This window comes from Mesoplodon mirus (genome assembly GCF_964341445.2).
Source record: "Mesoplodon mirus genome assembly, chromosome: 4".
In the NCBI taxonomy this organism is placed as follows: Eukaryota; Metazoa; Chordata; class Mammalia; order Artiodactyla; family Ziphiidae; genus Mesoplodon; species Mesoplodon mirus.
The window spans coordinates 54,505,299-54,526,682 of NC_138979.1; the positions used below are offsets into that span (position 1 = coordinate 54,505,299).

General features: G+C 44.9%; 1 protein-coding gene across 3 annotated transcripts in view; it reads right to left on the bottom strand.

Annotated features, from left to right (window-relative positions):
• Positions 1-1,139: 1,139 nt before the first annotated feature.
• The window catches only part of CSNK1G1 (casein kinase 1 gamma 1), a 152,635-nt gene continuing 132,390 nt past the window's right edge, over positions 1,140-21,384 (bottom strand). Inside the window, exons 12-14 of one of the 3 annotated variants that reach the window (XR_014293845.1) lie at positions 14,658-14,764; positions 2,138-7,101; positions 1,141-1,879 (exon numbers count right to left, since the gene is read on the bottom strand). Coding sequence is in view for 2 of the 3 variants with exons in the window: in XM_082618387.1 (XP_082474513.1) it covers positions 7,047-7,101; positions 14,658-14,764 (162 nt within the window). In the remaining variant the exon portion in view is untranslated. Of the gene's footprint in view, positions 7,102-14,657; positions 14,765-21,384 lie in introns of all 3 variants that reach the window. The other 2 variants (XM_082618387.1, XM_082618386.1) reach the window with 2 other exon arrangements.

The following is a 21,384-nucleotide window of genomic DNA, read 5'->3' on the forward strand; positions in this document are numbered from 1 at the left end:
AGGCCTCTGTAAGGCGATTGAGAAAGATAGCTGGATTTTCATTAGGTTCTTGGGTTATCTCTTTTAGTTTTTCAAAATTGACTACCTTATGAGCGGCAGCCTGCATGCCAGCCAGGAGGCATTGGATCATGAGGTCGCGTTTACGACGGCCATCTTGGCCATCCTGATAAGTCCAGCCTGGATCAGTGCCAGGTAAGGCAGTCGCTCCGACAGGCATGGAGTTGTCGGTAAGGTGAACCTGATCTGCATGGTTTCGGGCAGCAGTTTGAATTCTTTCCCTCTCGTCAGGGGTCAGAGTAGAAGATAGGATCACAAAGATATCGTGCCAGGTTAGATCGTAAGCTTGAGAGAGGTAGCGAAATTCTTTGATGTAGCGGGAAGACTCGGCAGAAAAGGAGCCTAATCGCTTTTCTATTTGAGAGAGATCTTGGAGGGAAAAGGGAACATGAACTCTAACTAATCCTTCCGCTCCTGCTACCTCCCTCAGAGGGCAGAGGAGATTTGGATCTCGGGAGTCGTGAGAGCGTGTATGCGCACTAATTGGCGAAGCAAGGGGCGTGGGAGGAGAAACCGTTGAGGGAGGCGGGGGAGCGGTTGGATGGGCCGGAGCGGGTTCGGGAGGAGGAGGGACCGCTTCAGGGTAGGGTGGAGGTTGGAGAGGAGCTCTGGAGGGGGGAGAGGCGAGAGATTCGAGTGGGTCGGCTAGTGGAGAGGGGTCATCTTCAAAGGAAATTAGGGGCTTGGATGTAGGAGATGTCTGTCTGGCAAGAAGGATCTGGGAAGTGGAACAATCGACGCAGAGGGAAGGGCGGGAGCGTAAATACCAGAAGGCCTGAACGTAGGGGACCTCGGATCATTTGCCCGTCCTGCGGCAGTAATTATCTAGATCACGGAGGATGTTAAAATCAAAAGTCCCTTCAGGAGGCCATTTGGATTGATTGTCTAGAGGATATTGTGGCCAGGCCACAGTGGAATAGAAAATAAGCCGTCGGCAACGGAGATCTTGGGAGAAACCGACGGCTGTAAAATTGACTAGGAGACACCCCAGGGGCGTCTTAGAATCTGGTTTCGATTGTGAGGTTCCCATGACCCCCAGTCTGTCCCTGAGTGAATGGAGAGGGAGAGAGGCATCCCTGGTCTCGGTCTCCAATTCACGGCAGGTCGGAGGGCGGTCAGGCGATTGGGACATCTCCACAGTTGCCCGAGGCCCGGAGAGAGGACGGAGGAGTCCCTGACGCGGCCGCGATTAGGGACAGAGAGTCCGGTGGGTAGGGACTCTGGGGTTCAGAGGGAACAAAGCAGAGGACTTAAGCCGTTTTCTGCCGGATCGGGTGGATGAGTAGAGGTTCCCTAGTTGTCTCCTGGGGGAGGGGAGGAGCGGCCCGCGCGGTAACCCGCGGGGCTTGGTACCCCTCCCGGGTTTCGGCACCAAATGTAAGGTCGGATCTTAACAGACGGCACCGCGAAACAGAGGAAAGCTTCAAGTGAGCTTTATTAGGGGGCGCTCCCGGGCGAGGTTCACTGGTCCGAGAGAAAGGGGCCAGAGAAGTCGCACCCGGGTGAGGGTTGGGCAAGATTTTATAGGGGAAGAAGGGAAAGGGGTGTGATGAATCTGGGAGGGTGCAGGGTATTCCTTATTTGGTGGTCTCTTCGGGTATCGTGGCAGTATCTGGTGCCGGTTACACCAGTCTTGGGACCGCTAGTCCCGCCCCTCGAAAGGCGGGAAGGCTGGACCGGGTGGAAGGTCCCCAGGTCAGTTCCTGGAACTGGGTGGTCCGGAAAGTCTCCAGGTCAGTTTCTGGAACTGGGTGGTCCGGAGAGTTTAGGCCTGATGCAACCTGTGAATCTGATTGCGTTCCCCTGCCTCGGGCCAGTCGGCCTTACAGAAGTGAAATGCATACAGATGAGTGCTGGCACGCATGTGCACACACAGACACACACACACGCATACAAATGCAACCACACACACCCATCTATAGATACAGTCCCCCGTAACACCCCCCCCACCAAAGAAATGGCTCATCTTCCTGAGACATTCCTAACAGATTGATAAGCCTCTTAAAAAAGCTTTTGGTGTTAAGGGCTGGCCTGGGATTTGGTCTGGAGCTCATAAAGAGGAACACTGAAAATGTCTCACCTGCTCTGAAAGAGGGGATTTGCGGGGAAGGGGCAATCAGGATAGCTGTCCTCTTGTGTGTGTTACTGGGACGGCTGCACTGCATCCCCATTTCTTACCATGGATAACCCTCTGCTTTGAAGGTGGTGATGGCACTGGAAAGATGATTGTGAGAAGTAAAAAAGAAAAGTAACAAAATAAATTCTGTCCACAGAACTGAGGTTTCTTTATAACACTGAGTTTGGTAATCAAACTAGAAATATATGGAGTACGCGTTCACTTTTTCCTTTGTAATACAAGCTGAGCTACAAACAAACTCTGGAGTGGACTTCCTGGTCGCTTTTTGAGAAAATATGTCAACTACTACTGTCTATATCCAGGTAACCTACTTACTATTTTGAATACAATGGAGACTATTCTTTTGCACTCAGTCACCTGCAAAAGGAATTAGGGAAAACATTTTAAGACTCCTTAATTGATCAAAGACTTCTAAGATTTCTTATTTGTGGCTAAAACACTGCTTAAAACTGCAAACCCTCAAAAGAGCCATGGTTTCCTCTTTTTCTTATTCAGAAACAAAATCACTCTCCTCCCCCATCAAAAACAAACACCCACCCAAGAAAACCAAACCACAGGCATCCCATTTTGATTCCTACCAACCCATCCTGGGGAAGACTGGGAGTCACTGGCCATCAACCTCTAGATGGGACCTTCCTGGAGCCCTGAAGTTGGCAAAAGCAAGAACCCCAGAGACAAGTACCTGCTGCTCAGGCCAATCCAGATGGGGTGCCAAGTTATCCTGGCTCCCTAAGGGTTTCTGGAATTCACCTGCCCACCTTGGGGCAATGGTGGATTGGTGGCAGTGGCCTGACAAAGGCAATGTTGGCTGTATGACAATGCAAGCTCCCGATCTGAGAAATTCTAGCCCTAACATGGCTCTGACACTGGAGAAAATGTTGTCAGGGAAATTCACTGGGAATGAAAACTAGTTTAAATATGAAAATGGAAGAGGTGACTGCGACACACGAGGCATGCAGACTTGGGAAAGATGCATCAGAAGAAAGATCAAGTTCCTTAGAGGAGATCCTTTCTAGGCTGCCGTGGAAGTACTTATTTTTGATAAACGCAGGCCATGCTGCTCACTGGAGCGGGGAGCAGGTTGTCTCTTTTGCATAAAAAAAAGTTAAGGCTATGATCTTTAGTAACCACTCTGACATAACCTTACCCTCACTCATTTCTGACAACAGAAGTGGTTACTAACGCTGAGAACCAACACTGAATATGTACTCCCAAGGTACATTTCCAGGGAACCAGGTTGGAAGGTACTTTAGAGGCGACGGACACCTCTTCTGGCTAATGGCAGGGGCTGTTTCTAAGAACTTGGAGTTCACTGAGAACGAACAGGCAATCAACACTTCTACTGAAAAACTCAGGATCCTGCTGTCTTCCGTTGCCCTATATCCCAAAATAAAATGGGGCTTTAACTGGAGACCAACCTCATCACCTGACTTTGTACCTTCCTAGACCGTTTCCTCCTAGACAGACCCCAAATGGCAGGAGTATGTTAATTAAGGCAGACATGAAAGCATGCTGCTGCTGGCACACACTGCACATCCTTGCAGAGCAGTCTGGAGTGAAATCACTGGGAAACGCCAAGGGATGCACAGCAAGTAATCAACCCTTACTGCACAGACACAGCCATGCTCTGGTCACAAGGGAAGGATCCCTTAGGTCTTGGATTCCTGGCCTGCTTGCCTCAATCTGCTCAGGATGCAATGCCTGAAGGACTGCAGGGCTTGGGAGAACCCCTAATGTTGTTAGTGCTTAATGCTAACTCAGCAACTGCATCAATCCTGAAGAAAAAGATCCCTAGGTATCATGGTTATGGAGTGAAGGAAGCTCAAAGACTACCGAGCAAGCGGATTTGGGTGGGCGGTAGGTGGAGGGAGTGCCCAACCCCGAGGCCCTGGCTGAGGAATATAGCTACTCGACGATAGCAACGGGGCTGAGGAGGGAGGCCTGATGGGATGTGCTGATGGGGATGAAACTGATGGCCAAATTACTCCTTAGGTATCCTTCTTAAAAAGAAAAAAAAAATTTTTTTTTTTCTTTTTTAAAGGAAGATCACAGTAGACTCTCTTGGGGGTCTGGAACCACCCTGGAGTACCAATGGCCCTGGGAGGATCGCCATTACTATGCATGCCAGAAGGACTGGGGCTCTTCACCTTTGTTATGAAAAATCAAATATCTAGTAAGAGATCTGAGGGGGGCAGAGAGTGAGAATAGTGCATTAGGAAGAACCCCACAACTGCTCAGGTTAAATCCCGCAATAGCGAGCCTTTAAAACAAAGTTAAGACCCTGAAAAAGTCACAAACCCAGCTGCAAGAGGGCTTGCCCTGCAGCCAAGCTGGTAAATTCCTTTGCTTTTTCGTGGAGGTGGGGAGGCACTTAGTGGATTAAGGGGTGCCAGGGATGCTCCGGACTTTGCCACCATTTCCTCTTGCCCTCCCATGAGAAGCAAGGCTTTTTCTACACAGGGATGTGGAGGTTAAAGATTCTATAAGGGAAATTAGAGTTATGCAAATTGAGAAGAGTTACCCAAATGCCAACTGAGAAACTATGTAAGTTTCAGTGACAGTGCCTTAACCACCAGCTAATGTCAAGGAAGCAAACCCCAATATTCAAAATTCTTGTGGGGAAGCGGTGTGACCCTGCATCTCCCAGCCATTCTGTTCTGTTTATAGGAAATTTTCTTTTAAAGAAATTAAAGGTTACAATCTTTATATAAGCTAGGCAAATTTGAAGCCAGTGAAGTGATATTCCTAGCCAAGGACCAGTGGAACACAGGTGAAGCCCAGTAACTGATCCACGCTACCGCTGCTATCTCTGCTCCATGTAAGACACATGAAGGGACTTGTCAGAAAATACCAACTACCAGAAAGTATATCTGCATCCTCCAGTCCAAAAGACAGCCCTACATCTCAAGCCAGAGGCAATGATTTCCATGTTCCCAAAACCCCCAGATTAAGTCACCAGCCACTGTCCTCCATGGTTAGCTCTCTCTACCCCCAGATACAAGACCTCGTTCTCTGATGTAATTAATCCTTTCTCCTCGATCACATCTGGAACGAGAAGTCACTGTTTGGATAAGTCGCTCATCTCAAATGAAAATCAAGCATGAGAAGTTCTATTAACTCCATACATTGGCGACTTTTCAAGCAGTGAATGAGGAACCAAGACCCTTCCTGGCAGCATGTCTGGACATGGAGAGTGTACCGGGGAGAACAGGCTCTAGATGCGTGGCCATCTCATCTAGAAGGAGTCTAAGTCCAAGTGAGAGGATAATTTCACACCTTTCATTTCAGTCTCCTTTCCCCAGGAATTTTCCAGCACTAACCAATCTTACCCTCCTGTTCACTGTAGCCCCATACACTGAGGCCTAAGCCTGCGGCTATGGACCTGCTGGAAGAAGATTTGCAGGTACTTGGTTTCTGATAAGGCAGGCCAGCCCAAATGCTGTAACTCAGCTATTGGGGCAAACAGTACAGACCAATTTTATTTCCTGGCCCTACGATGAGCCAAATCCTGAGGTTCCTCTGGCAGTTGGAAGGCAGGATCACTTTCCTCCTTCTTGTCCACTAGTGGCAATACAGTGGTGGCTGTTTCATCACTAATTTTGTCCCCCAAGTCACTAAGGAAGTCACATGGCTATCTACCTGGAAGTCCCTGGCAGTGGAGGAAACAGATATTTCAGATTTTTTTTGTTAAGCATCTCCTTCTCTGGGATGAACTGTCTCCTGTCACAGTCTGGCTTGGCTGGCTCATCCCATGTGCTGGAGAGCTAGGTTGTCCAAACTGCAGGCTGATGAGGTCAAGAGGCTCTGGTAGGGACATTCTTCAGCAGCTGAGAAGATGAATGAAAATTCAAGTATGTTTCCTTGCCAACCTGAGAGTTCACTCAGAATGACACAGAGTTTGGCTTCTTCTCTTCTGGGTGCTGCAGACCCAACTCTTTCCATTGAGAATGTCCTCTGGACCCATGTTCTCTCCAAATGGCTTGGCTGGCCCCATCCCCCTCAAAACAGAAAAAAAAAGTAAAACTCCCAATATAACCAGACACAATATGCATCTGCCATGTTTTTTGTTTAAAAAAAAAAAACTAAAAGTGCAACAAAGTCAGTTTTTTTTGTCCTTTGCTCAGAACAATTTGCAATGTTCTAGTACTGTCTGGAGAACAGAGTTCGCTTGTCAAGAAAGCTAAGAACGCCAACACACAGGGACAGTAGACTGCAGATTTCTCACAGCTTGTGTCCTACAGTGTAACTTCACAAGAGGGAAGGAGGGAGTAACCTGCACCCCGTGGCCAGCTCGGGATGGAGGCTGCACAGGCACAGAGGAAGAGGGAGCCATACTGCCAGACACACCTGGTGGGCAGAGAAGGTTCTTCTCCAGCCTTGGCCTGCATCTCCCTCCTACCTTCTTGGCCGCACCCCCAGCCTCTCAAGCTCCTTCAGCAGACAAAGCCTTCAGCTCATTAGCTTTTATGCTGGAGAGGGTTGAGGGTGGGGCAAGAACCAGGAGCAAGTAAACTAAGGGGAGGGGAGAGAATAGTAGTCCTTGAGTTTTTGTGAATGACACCTTCACTGTAAACAATAGGAAGGAGAGTCAACCAGGCGGCCCCAAGGGTAAGCAGTGGAGGACCAGTGGCTCTGGGACCTGCTCAGAGCCTCAGGCAGGTAGGGGCGGCCACTGACCCACTGGGCCCTGGCTGCCCACACTGGCTCCTTCTGGGGGCGTCTGTTTTTCTTCTTTTTGGTTTGGATCTCCACCCTCCCCCACAGAGGAGTCCCTTCCAATGAGAAATGGCAGGAGCTGCGGGTGCAATCAAGTCAGAGTCCCCAGGGCCTGAGGACTCCTGGGAGGCACGGGTCACTTGTGGCGCTGAGCAGTCTTCTTCCTTTTCCTCTTAAAGAAGCAGCAGCACCTGGAGCACAAGGAAGACCACAAGTCAGTGCGGGAGGCCCGCAGCTGCCAACAGATTTCTGCCTGCCTCTGCTTATTGCAGGGGTGGAACTCCCCCCTGGCACCCGCCCACAGGGTCGCCCGCCATCTACAGTGCACATACTGGAGGCAGTGGGCAGTGTCTGCCAGGAAAGCCAAAGGAGAGAGCTGCTTTATTCCAAACCTCATCATCAAAGTGCTACAGGCTAGGCAGCAGGGTGGAAGCAGGCATTTTTGGAAGAAGGATGAAGAAGGCTTATTTCCCAGTCTAACACCCCAACCTGAAAGTCTCATCCTCCTTTATACCGAACCAAGGGTCCTCAGGGCTGCATGAGAAGAGCCTGCACTGTCTGCCGCTTGATACAGAGGGCAAAATTATTTAATGTAACTTCGGAGGTCAGTGGGTATGGAGGCTAAATTAAGGCAAACAAACACCAAGAAAAGTATGATGTCTGGAACTCTAGGAGGCTCTCACAATGCTACCAATGAAGGATTAAGGATTCTTTCTAATCTCATCCCGCCCCCAGCCAGCTAGCTACCTGGCGTAGGCAGGAGAAGCCCTGACCCTAATAACTGTGTGAGCCCAGATCTTTTAACTGAAATCAGCACAGCCTACTCTTCATTTGGAGAGGATCAATGCCACAGTTGATCACCAGGAAGCATCAGGTTGCAGGGTCCTCCTCAACTTAAGCTTTCCGAGGCTGCTGCTGTGCCAGACTGGGTTCAAGGACTGACCCTGCTTAGGGTGGGGCTGGGGCCTGATGCCTTCAACAGCCACAGCTCTGACACACCCTTTAGCTCGGGTACCTGCTCTGTACTGCCGTCTTTGGAACAGGAAGCCCCTCTTGCTCAGGCAGCGACTATTCCAGAAGGGGGTGATGAGGGCTATGGCATGGCTGGTGCAAAAGATATGTTCTTGCCAGGAAGCTGACACATGGGAAATGAGAACGTGAGGGGCAGAAAGTGGTGGATGAGTCAAAGATGCCATGTGATGGAGGGGAGTAAACTGGAAGTGTCACTCAGACTTGCTGGATCCTTGAAATGAAAGCTTTTCTCAGAAACTATCTTTGGGTCTTTTGCCTAATCCTTCTGGGTTTTTTTTTTTTGTTTTTTGTTTTGGTACGCGGGCCTCTCACTGTTGTGGCCTCTCCCGTTGCGGAGCACAGGCTCCGGACGCGCAGGCTCAGCGGCCATGGCTCACGGGCCCAGCCGCTCCGCGGCATGTGGGATCTTCCCGGACCAGGGCACGAACCCGTGTCCCCTGCATCGGCAGGCGGACTCTCAACCACTGCGCCACCAGGGAAGCCCAGTCCTTCTGGGTTTAATGTCAAAAATATTCATACAGAAATAAAGAGCTGTTGCTTACTTCCGCATACCCCTAAGTCCTCCACTGTAGCTAAGGTTCCCCCCTTTTTTAGTCAGACCCCTTTGTATTCCCACACCCCATGGACTAGTTATCAAAAATTTGGAGAAAGTGTCTTCTTAGAATGCAGAAATAGATGTTTACACAGACAAAATGATGGGCTTTAACCATAACTGAATGAATTAAACATGGAGATGTTGGAAATAGGAGCTTCTTAAGAGAGTCTTAAAAAAGATTTTCTAAGAGTATAATGACATATGTGATGTACTATTAATGGGTGTCAATACAGTCGCTAAACAAAGTGTCCTTTGTATTTAGAGGCTGAATAAATTCTTTTAAATAAAAATGACCAACACTTTTGATTGTTTTCAGTCCTTAAGGGAATCCCTGGGGAAGGATTTTAAAAAAAGGTCATTTTTTGTACATATGCTTTAGAAGACAGACATTCTTTCAAGCTGAATGTCCAGAAATTATTAAATAAGGTGAATTAAATCTCATGGGAGTACCAGTACTTCAATAGAGCTAGCTACCTGTTCCCTGTTAACCATGATTTTCAGAGGGATCACTAACATTTAAGTCAGTTTTTGTTCTTATGCTTTTCAGAGGATGCTAAGATGATGATTTTGTGTTTTTAAGTTAAGAACAATCATTACAAAGTTTGAAATACTGTTTTGGTCTGTTTCAAATGATACAGTTTCTTTTACCTCCTCCAAGGCAAGTCATAAGAATTAATATCTACTTATAAGCATATCATAACCTGATGTGCAAAGCTGAATTCACCTGACTGGAGGAGAGTGTGAGCTGTGGTTTACAGCCTTAATTTTTGCTAGTTACTGTAGTTAAAACTTCAGCACTAGCAGAAGCTTTTAATAATTCTACCCACGAGGAAACGGGCTCCACAATCAACTCTTTGGTTTCTGTGGTGACTACCAGCAATAGGACCTGTTAAACTTGGTCAGACCCCAGACCAAGCCCACTGACTGGCTCCATACAGATGTCTTATTCTCAGAAGAGACTGAAGGCAAGTGATGAACTCTTCTTGTGTACTTAGGTTTCCTTCCAGCTGATTCTTTGATCGGCTCTCCCTTCAGCTATTCCTTTACTATGTTTCTCTGCTGTACTTGTACATTCTTCCCTTGCTCTAATGCCTTAAGCCCCACAGTATCCATCAATTCTTCCTTAACCATCCCTGTCAACACTGACCTCTCAAGGGACAATACCATAAAAGTGTCCTTTCAAGCATGCATGTCTTATCTCTCCAGGTAGATTGTATCTCAGCTCTTTGGGGAAGGCCTTGAGACCCCCTAGAGTTCCAAGAACAGAGTGGATGAGCACAAAGTAGGCCCTGTATTTCCAGTCAGGATCATGTGACTGATATCTCACAGGAAAAAACGGACCACCATGATGTCAGATTACACAGACACATGTTTGCTAAATAAATAGGCCAAATGTACTCTTTTTTTTTTTTTGCGGTACACGGGCCTCTCACTGCTGTGGCCTCTCCCGTTGTGGAGCACAGGCTCCGGACGCACAGGCTCAGTGGCCATGGCTCACTGGCCCAGCCGCTCCGCGGCATGTGGAATCTTCCCAGACCGGGGCACGAACCCGTGTCCCCCTGCATCGGCAGGCAGACTCTCAACCACTGCGCCACCAGGGAAGCCCCAAATGTACTCCTTGATACTGTAATACTATAAATTCTATCTCCATAAAACCCAATTGTTATCTTCAATACATCTCTGTCCCTTGGGAAACCCTGTAGGCAACTGGGCTTAGAGAGTTAGGGTACAGAAACTGGTGCCCAACTCAGTTACTGAAGACCAATAGAAACAAGGTAGTCACAGAGGCCAGCAGACTGTTATCACCACACGGAGTATTATCCCACACGTGCAGTGTAGGAGATTCTGGCTCCAGACCACAGCAGACCAATCAGCTCACGAGCACCTGGAGCTCATAGGCAATGCCCAGGAAGCAAGGCAGGGAGGGCACTGCCTTACAGTGAGAATGTGCCCCACCCAACGTGGAGCCGCCAGGGCTTCCCCTTCAAGACCCGCATGCTGCCCCAAAAATGCGTTCAAGGGACCTTCTCCAGGAGTGAGAGAGAGACTCCAATGTCTCACTAGCCAAGTCGGCCCTTGGCCCACTATATGCTCTTGTAAGAAGGGAAAAGAAAAGAAAAGGAAAAAAAAAAAAGACAATAAATGAAAAACAAACAAAAAACTCAAAACAACAACAACAACCACAAAATGTCCATCTCTCCCCCAAGAAGCAGCTCTCTTATTTGGAGATACTCATATTCTACTGATGGAAGAACCAGCTGAACCAAAAAGAAAAGTCACAGATTTTTCCAAGGCTGCTAATTTTAAGGTTAGAGACCGAGCCACAGAATGTGAGATTATCTGGCAACAACTGTCCTTGGAATTGTGAGGAATAATTAGATTCTGATTATACAACTGGTATAGTAATCTGGTCTTCTTACCTCTGTCCCTCTCTGCCTGTTAATATCTAGCTGTATTAATTTGAGAAAAAATTCACTCAGCTAAAAATTAAGAGACAATTTTGGATACTGTGGGATACTGTTCTGACAGGAGGAGGCTGCAATGTGGTGGGTTTGGAAGGAAAAAAGGATCAGATTAATTGCTGGGTACAGGCCTGCCCATCCCCACCTTGTGGATCTAGTTCCCCAGTCTGGGTGGGTATGGCACAAGGTGGCATACGGGAGCCTTTGAGTGTTCCTAAGGCATTTTGTTTGGCTTTGCCAATCCCAACCTAGCCTGGTCCACTCCCCTAGCATGTGGACTGGAGAGAGGGACTCACCACAGGTTGAGCATTTTCAGGCAGCTACAGAGTGTGTAAAGAGAAAAACACAGAAAGGAAGAGAGAGAAAGAGAGATATTAGTCCACAGAGGTGAGATGGAAGCGACTCCCTGTGAGCCATGCAAACATGCAGTATGTGTCTGTGTTTAGTTTCTTCCTCTGTCAAGGCAGGGTGAGTAGGCCCAGGCCACTTGGTCCCCACACTAAAGTGGAGGGGGCAGGTGCCTGATAGAAGCATCGAGGTGGGAGCTGGATCTCAGTGAGGGCTAAGGCAAAACAGAAAGAGTTGGTGGGAGCCCCAAGAGTGGGCTTTCCTGGGCAACTTCCAGGAAGGTAGCAGGAGAAAGAGCATATGATCCTGCCTGTAAGAATTCAATCAGGAACCAAGGCCAAACCATTTTGGTTCCCACATGAAGTCTTACCGTGCAATTTGTTAAGCTAACCTCCCAAATATTCTGAGGGAAAGAGAAGTCCCTAGCCTTTCTGTAAGACCAACATGCCTGACCAAAGCAGCCAGCAGTTAGCTCTTTCTCTAGAGGGGAAAACAAGCTTAAGAGACACTTTATCTTATAAGGAGGTGACAAGCGAGGAGGGTCACTGCTCGGATTAAGGTATAACTGCCAGAAAAGGGCCTAAATCCCATTCTTGTTAATTCTCAGAGAAAATGAGGTCCACACTTGCTAAGCTGTAGCTAAAGTCAGTGGATAACCAAAAATTCCTGTGTTCTTACCATAACAAAAATCAGCCAAAAAGCTTTGCCTTGCCTCACTACCCTTCCAATCACCCTTAAACAAGGACATGTGTCCTATATCTAGGGAAAAGGGTAAGTTAGATGTTTATTTTGTTTACAGAACAAAAAATGAGACCCTGCTATTTCTCTCCTCCTTTACACGAAACAAGCTGGCTGAGGAACCCAAAATCAAACGCTGGGAAGTGAAGGTTTCCACACTGTTTCCCCAGTACTCTAGCTGAATCTTAATGTAGGCAACAGCCCCCTTTTTTCCACAAGCAGGCTGCATGGACAAATGGCATCACAGCTGTGTGCAATGAGGAGTTGTGTGGGATGCCCTGTGCTTCTCTTAGCTGTGACTTCTTCCCATGAAAGTGATCAAGCAGATGGACACATGGCTCCCCCGCCCCCAGCCAATACATAGAAGGCCAAGAAGAAAAACACATGGCTGTGCCCTGACAGTTCCCTGGACAAGATGGATTGGTAGCTCATGAAATCACTGGGGGAAATGCCACACAAAATGTCCTAAGCCATGAGTTTTTGGATGACATTTGGTCAAATACGATTGCTCCCCTCTGGTTTCCACATCTTTCAGAAGGCTCACACCTGGCACAGTGGTCTTTGCTACATGGGGAGACTTTAAATTCTCTTTACATCTAGAATTTAGATTATACCAGAACAGAACACACCAGATTGAAATCTGTGTGTGTGACTGGTCCCCTATCTTATACACAGAACACAAACACCACACTCACATACACAATTAGTGTACACATTTACCAAAATGAAATGAGATAAATGGGTTCAAAGATAATTCTGTATAGGGCATATTATAAGACTAAAGCCCATTCAATCCTGGTATTCCAAGTATAGTATGGAATCCAGAGCTCAACTTTTGGCCTTCAAAGTAATAGCTGCAACTGTGAATTGGGAGTGAGGTGGGGATGGGAAAGGGCGCAGCCATCTTTCAAGCCCAGACAATGTTTGGATCAGACCACAAGCATTGCCATCAGACCCAGTCCAGTGGTTCCCAACCTCAGTGACATATTTGAATCACCGGAGCTTTAAAAACTCCTGATGCTCAGGCCACATCCGTGATAAGTTAAACCAGAATCTCTGGAACCAGGATTCAGGCATTTGTATTTTCTAACATGCCCCAGGAGACTCCAAAGTGCAGCCAAGGTTGAGAACTCAGAGGGTAGGAGTACCACACTATTTGGGAGAATGAAGTTTTGTCATGGAAACTGAAAAACCATGAGACCATTAAAACTTCCAAAGCCCGTGAGAATAGGGAGCATGTTTCCTTTTACTAAAAATGGTCTCCTCCTGGCATTGACCCCCACTCCCTTGTCCTCCTTACGTATTAGTGCCTTACATTAACCAGGAGAGGAGCATCTGAAGCATCTGAAGCTGCCTACAGTCAGTAGAGACTCAACAAGAGAGAGTCCAAGTCACTCTCGGTGACTACTATCTACTGGGTAGGAATCCTCAAGTCCTGGCTTTTAAAGGAAACGACCTCTCGAAAGAAAAGTGAGCTCACCAAATAGATGGGCAGCAGAGCAGAGGAGTGGGCAGGGGGACAACCATGAAAAGTTGTATCTGGAAGAACGCAGATCTTGACTAGCCTCTACCTTTTACTGAGGCATAAGCATGTTCTGGTTTGTACTTAGGCTAGTTGGAGGCTCAAGAGATCACTTAAGGCACAATATCACTAAAAATATGTTGCCTGCTTCTGAAAACAAGATACTGGGATAGCCTGGATGTTCTCAAAGGGTTTATAAGAAAAGTCATCCACATCAGGTGTGGTAGCAGTTACTGGTTTGTGAAGGACTTCTCTCTCCCTACCTCATGTTGCCTTGGAGTTTAAATCTGGACCTGAATTCGGGATGGGGCCAAAAGGGAAAGAGGTGATAGAAATGCTGCTTTTGTAGCAGAATCGGCAGTTATTTCACCTTCTACCCCATTTTCTAAGAGTTTAAACACAGACCATGCAGAGAGCACCAAGGGGCTGGTGGTATGGGCAGGGCAAGACATTAACATGCAAGAGAAGCAGAAAAGGGAGTGGGGTAACCTCCTCACCCTCTTGGGATTAGTGTGATTTCCTCTCCATTCCAAGACTCTTTCATTCAACAAGTGCAGAGATTATTTTTCTTGACTGACTTATCTGAGTCTCTCTGAATTCAGAATCATTTAAGTGAGAACAAAAGGGCTCTGAGACCCTTGTCTAGGACTATAGATGCAAAGTGGTTAGCCAAGAGCCAGAAATCAAATGCTGTTCAGCATGGCCCATGGTTTAGACAAGCAGATTTCTCTCTGTGTCCCTTAGGGAGCAAGAGGCTCCAGGGCCCCAAGAGGCTCAGGACTGCTATCTGCTGTAGCTCTCATACCATGATTCTTTTAGTTCACTATGTCTTTTCATCCATGTGGACTAAAAATGTGACTGTCTTCTCAGAAATCACAGCTACAGAAGGGCAGCAGCAGCCTTAGGGTACCATGCAAAACATAAAACGGTCAGAGGAAGAAAGCTGTGGGCACAAGCATGAGGTATCCAGTCTGAAATGAGCAGCACATGAGAGGAGGAGACAGAGAAAACATTTTTCAACTCAAGAGCCCCCTTGAAAGATGAACGTACTTAGCTTCCTCCACTACCTCCACCTCGGCGTGAGCTGTGATTGGTGCATTGGAGTGGGTTCCCGTGGGGTCATCGACATTCAGCTCTCCATTGGTTGAGCTAACCACCTGAAACAGAAGGACAGAGTGTGACTGACACCACGGCAATCGGAGCCTCCTGCCAGCGCCACAGAGGGTCACTAAGGGAGATCTGGTCTCTAGCTTACGTAACAGCCAGTTAGTGTTTTCCTGGGTTGGGGGGCTAAATGTCCTAACTTAGGGAATGTTCCCAGGCCCATATCATGTGAGAACACAAAACTCAATGATTTAATTATATAATGATGATAACTTTCATACTGAATGCTTACTCTGTGTTAGGAACTCTGCTACATTGTGTTGTGTGTGTGTGTATAGCAATTTGATCCTTACAAAAATCGTATAAAATTTTTGGTCATATTACTGTCTTTAATTCTATTCCTCTCAGTTTATTATGCTATAATTATATACAGACTCAGTGATGATGTTTAAAAAAATTCTAAAAAGGAAATCAATAGTGAGCATCAAAAACTATAAGCAATCACACTTTCCTTCAGAAATTTCTTCATGGCTTTGGACCATCAGTTTGAAGTTACTCAACTAAGACTGCCACATCCTCTGTGGTGAGACGGCAGACAGTAAGGAAACACTTTCCCTTGGAAGACCAGTCTTATTTCAACAACCTTTATTTCAGGTTCAGTGTCATCCCATTTCTCACTGACGGTCCCCAAATTGTAACTGAAGGCTCTCACTCCTGTCATCTGGTTAGGTGGAACCGATCAGGCTTCTCTAGCTTGTGCAGCTGCTTCTGTCACCTGGTTTCATTTCCAGCACATGATTCCTGTTTATGTGGGTGCTGGGAAGTGGGAAAAGGGACCCTGCTGGACGAACTACTCTGCTGTTAAAGACCTTGGCTGAAACATGGGAGAGAACCACAAAATAGGATAAATGGTTCAGATACCATACGCCCTTGGGTAAGTAACTTTTCATCTATATGAGACTGCTGCTTACAGACTGATGTGAGAATTATACAAGAAAATGCATGAGACAGTGTGTGGTACAACAGCTGGTACACAGTAATGGAGGCAGCACAGCGCACTAGATGAGACATGGGCTCTGGATTTACTCAGCCCTGGCTCTGAGCCCTAGCTCCACCACTTACTTGCTGTGGGTCCTTGGGCAAGGTCTCACTCTTTCTGTGCCTGAGCTTCCTAATCTGTAAAATGGGCAAACAATGCTGCTTACCTAATTGGGTTACCGTGCAGACCATCCACAGAAAGTGCTTAGCTCAGTGCCATGGTCCATGGTAATGGCTCAATAAACGTTCATAGTACTGTTATTCCCCCTCCATAAATGTTTACTCTTATCTCCCTCTAGATCTGGGGTCCTCATTAGCAGTTAATTTGCAAAAATTTCCTGCACACTTATAAAGAGGAAGGTGGAAGGAAATGTTTAATATAAGGAGTCTTTGAGGAAAGGGTAGACAAGGTGACTACTACTTACCAGAAGTCTATGCCCACCATTATTTCTAAACCAGAACTATTTATTACTCTTATTAATTATACAAGCTTTAAAAAAATTAAAACAATGCTGTACAGTTAGTCAAGGAAACATACAATATTAAACTTGGACTTAACCCATGGGAGACCTAAGTTTCTGCTAGTGATCAAATTTAGCATCTCTGATCAATGGAACAACCTAACCTTATTTATCTCCTGACATGATATGATGAATACTACATAACATTATCTATACAGTATTCTTGCCAAAAAAAAAAGTTTTATCTGAATCTAAGTATGATGGAAAAAAACAGACAAATCCAAAATGCAGGACATTCTATAGGACAACAAGCCTGGATTCTTCAAAAAATACATGCCTCAAAAATCTTTTTTTTTTTTTAAACACAGAGGTGACTGTTATAGATTAAGAGATTAAGAGACTAAGAGATTGAAAAAGACAAGAGGCATAACAACCGAATACAATGCAAGAACCCTGATTAGATCCTGAACAATATAAAATTAATTTTGGAGACAACTGGGGGAAATGTGATATGACTGTACATTAGCTATTATGGAATTATTAATTTTCTTAGATATGACAATGGTGTTGTTGGTTACATGAGAGAATGGCTTCATTCTTAGGAGATGCAGGCTGAAGTATTTTGGGATAAAATGTACTTACAAATAGTTTAGAAAACATCCCCCTCCCGAGTTAAGGCAAATATGGCAAAAATCAATCATTTGTTAATCTAGGTTAAGGATGCACACAGGCTCACTGCACACCCCCCACCCCAGCCCTTTGCTGTAGATTTTAAAATTTCAAAATGGAAAGTTGAGGAGAGAATGTTTACAGACTGGAGAAACCACAGCCTGTCATGCTAATGTTGTCCTGTTAATTTTCTCAGCCTATATATGCTTCTTGTGGGCACATTCTGGCTGCACACTAGTGATAATGCTGGTAAATTCATTCTGTGAGCACAAGGGCTAAAGGAGAAATCACAGTAAGTTTTTTAGTAAACTATTCAGGAACTAGACAAGATGTTAAATAAAATGTCCTGGCCTCTACTGACGTGAACAAAGTGATAGTAAGCATCACCACTGTGAATTACTTGGTGACTTTGGGTCACAGCACTTGCTTACAGTGTTTTGCATGTCTCACACTCTAATTTCTCCTTACTATGTTGCCACTTGACCCACAAGCAATGTCCTTGAGCAATCTGAGGAAGAAGAGGTTATCCCCATTTTACAGACTAGACATCTTGTCTGTATCCATGAGTATCTGGTCTCAAACAAATCAGGCACAAATGGTAACCTTACCACCAGTTGTCTAACCTAGAATATACTTGAGAATCAATGGCAACTAATCTGGGTCTCTAGAGCATCCACTTAATTATTTCAGGTTGAAGGTACAGTTCGTCAAACCACTGAACAGTTGCCTAGATGAGCAGTGGAACAAAAACCTAGTGTAGGTGACCCAAGAGCTGGATTCCAGGCCTAGCTCTACCATCAACATTCTCTTTGAGCCCTGGTTTCTAATTCTGTAAGATTAGGCCGATAACCACCTTGGTCCTATTTACCTTATAATTACTATGGTACTTAAATAGAATGACGTTTATTTTAGGAAAGCAATTTGAAAAACTGTAAAGAACCTAACGAATGTAACAAATTATTAGCATTTGAAACTATCATTTTTATACTTTTCCATTTATTATTTTAGAATAACTTAATTAAAAAGTAAGTGTTATTTGTATATGTGGAATACTGACAATTTATTTTGCTGCAATCACTATTAATTTTTTTTTTTTTTTTTTTGCGGTATGCGGGCCTCTCACTGTTGTGGCCTCTCTCGTTGCAGAGCACAGGCTCCGGACACGCAGGCTCAGTGGCCATGGCTCATGGGCCCAGCCGCTCCGCGGCATGTGGGATCTTTCCCGACTGGGGCACGAACCCGTGTCCCCTGCATCGGCAGGCGGACTCTCAAGCACTGCGCCACCAGGGAAGCCTAAGGATTGGCTATTATTAAACTTACAAATTTTTGCAAATGAGATAATTAGAAACTGATATGTGTGTATATATATGTTTATATATATATTTTTAATTGTTAGGTTTTATTTTTATCAGTTATATAAGCACATTGTGTAAAGAATCAAATATTTCTACAAGGATTCTTAGGAAAAACAATAATTTCTTTCCTCCACTCCACCATTTCCCCTTCCTTTGTCTTTTGCTTTCGTATCTCTGAATAACGTGCATCTTGATTTGTCACTTTTAGGCAGTATATTCACCTTTTCCATCTTTCTATTCTCCCATTAAAGTTTATACTGTAATTCAGATTAGATCAATCCTTAGTGTTTATATTATGACTATTAAAAGCTATTTACGGCTGTGTCATGGAGTATACCATGGTTATCTTTCCTTCTTTGTGTAATTTCTTATTTTCCATGGAGTTAATGATCTTTTAAAATTTATTTTTACTTAGCTTTTTGTAAATTTGTTGCTAATCACTAATTCTAACCAAACTCTATCATTTACCTACTTTCAAGATATTCTGACATATCAGTATCCTAGTCATTTCATCATTTTGGTAAAATTGCTCTCAAGGCCTCCTGACCAGCTCTGTTTGGGACAGGCTGTCCTCTTCTACTGGAGTACAACTGTCATCCTGGGACCTTCTATCTTTACCATTGTATCAATATTGCTTCTTTCCTGCGCTGGATCTCGTTTCCTGGATCCCATATTTACTCTTTTCTTGGTTTATTCAATCATTTTCATAGCACACATCCTCCTACAGCTTCAGAAGGGTGCATGAGATATAAAATTCCTGAGACCACAGACTTCTGAAAACGTCTTTATTCTATATTCCAACCAGATTGACAGTTTGGATGAGTACAGAATTCTAGGTTGGAAATAATTTTCCCTCAGAAATTTTGAAGGTATTGTTCATTGCCTTCTAGCTTCCAGCATTGCCATTCAGAAATCTGAAGCTATACTAAGTCCTGATCCTTTATTTGAATGTGACTGTTTTCTCTTTCTGGAAGTTTGAAGGATCTTCTCTTTGTCTTCAGTGTTTTGGAATTTCACAATGATATACTTTGGCGTGGTTCCACCACATCTATTAAGCTGGGCACTTAGTGGGCCCTGTTGATCTGGAAACAAGTCTTTATGAGTTCCGGGAAATTATTTCGTTAACGAGTTCCTCCCCTCCACTTTCTCTGTTCTCTCTCTGGAACTCCCATTATTTAGAAATTGGACCTTCCGGACTCTCCTTAAATCTTATGTTGTTTTCTACTATTTTTTTTAATTAAAAAAATTATTTACTTACTTATTTATTTTTTATTTTTGACCGCATTGGGTCTTAGCTGTGGCATGTGGGATCTTCATTGAGGCATGTGGGATCTTCCGTTGCGGCATGCAGGCTTCTCTCTAGTTGTGGCATGCGGGTTTTTCTTTCTCTAGTTGTGGTGTGCAGGCTCCAGGTGTGTGGGCTGGCTGTGGCCCGCAGATTCCAGAGCGTGTGGGCTCTGTAGTTTGCGGCACACAGGTTCTCTAGGTGAGGTGCGCGAGCTCAGTAATTGTGGCATACAGGCTTAGTTGCCCTGGCACTTGGGATCTTAGTTTCCTGAAAAGGGATCGAACCCACGTCCCCTGCATTGTAGGACGGATTCTTTAACACTGGACCACCAGGGAAGTCCCTGTTTTCTACTATTTTTATCTCTCTTTGCTCTACTTTCTGGGAGATTTCCTTACAACTTTATCTTCCAAACTACTGAGTTTTATTATTTTTTTTTAATTGTCAAAATTTTTATTTAGAAATGAATTTGAAATAACATTTCTTCCATGCCACATGTAAATTATTAATAAAGTTGTGATGAAATACATTGTTTACGACTTGATCATTGTAGCTGTGGATTTCTAATCTGAGGAATGTATGTAGCATTCAACTGATGCACTAGTAATTATTCCTGGTCTTAAATTGCTCTACAAGCAGCAACTGTTTCAAGCATCAACAGGAAGAATATAACCAGTATCATTATTTTCTGCTCAGATAACATAAGAAAATTACTGAATTTATTATCAGTTTGTTTAGGCTGTATTCATCAGAGCACACATCAATATATGTAAACTTGAGAACACGAATATTTCTTATGAAAAGAAAAATAAAACACTCAAACTATTGAATTTTAAATATTTGTTTATTATGTTTTTAATTTTGGAGAGCTCTTTTTTTGTGTGTGTGCTTTTAGAATGTTCCTTTTAAAGGTAGCATGCTGTCCTTGCTTCACAGTTGCAATATCTTCTATCTCTGAGGTTTTTAATAACAAGGTATTTTTTGTTGCTGTTATTGCTTGTTTTGGTCTCTATCTTACTAAAGGCTTTCCTCAGAAGTCTGATAATCCCTGAGTGTTTGCTCATATTTAAAAGCGGAAGAATGTAAAGTTAACTGGCACTGTGAGTACCGGGGTGGGACTTTTAAGTATCTCACTGCAGAATGATCTGGCTGGGCCATTTCATTAGGGCAACCCTGTTGTCAGTAGGCTCAGATGTTTTCTTTGGGGCTGGTTAGACTCCCCAGAGCCGACTCAATCTCCTGCCTGCAAGGTACATACCTGACTATCAGCATTCTGAAGTACTAAATGGGGAAAGCAGGCAGTCAGTATGCACACATTCATTTAACCTCCCCTTTTCCAGTATGGTATTCTGCCCCCAAATGTGCCTTGTATCTCCTAATCCAGAGACCCTCTTTTTTGCCCTCTCCAAAGAATAACTCTTTGGTCTTTGCTGGAAAGGAGGAGAACATCTAGGGATCTCTGGTTTCCCAAACAAACTTTAAACCAATCTTTATTTTAGCACATGCCCCTCCACACCCACCTCCCCCTTATAGAAGGCCAATTTCTGAGGCTTTTGGGGATCCCCCAGTATAAATAGGCTCTCAAGCTTTCCCCTGTGTTGGCTCAGAATCTGGTTTTCTCGGGACTCCTAAGTCATTTAATAATTGCCCATCTGCTATCCAGCTTCTAACAGCCAATTGCTGTTGCCTCCTCTTCTGTTTTCTCCATTCTTATATGGATTTATACCTTAAAAAAATCTCCTTATCATTTTTTTAGTGTTGTTTCTGGAGTGGGTGTGTTCAATCCATCATTTTTACCTATGAGATGTTCCTATGAGATCATTTTTGGTTTAGAGGACAAAGCTGTCTCCTAACTTCCTGTGAAT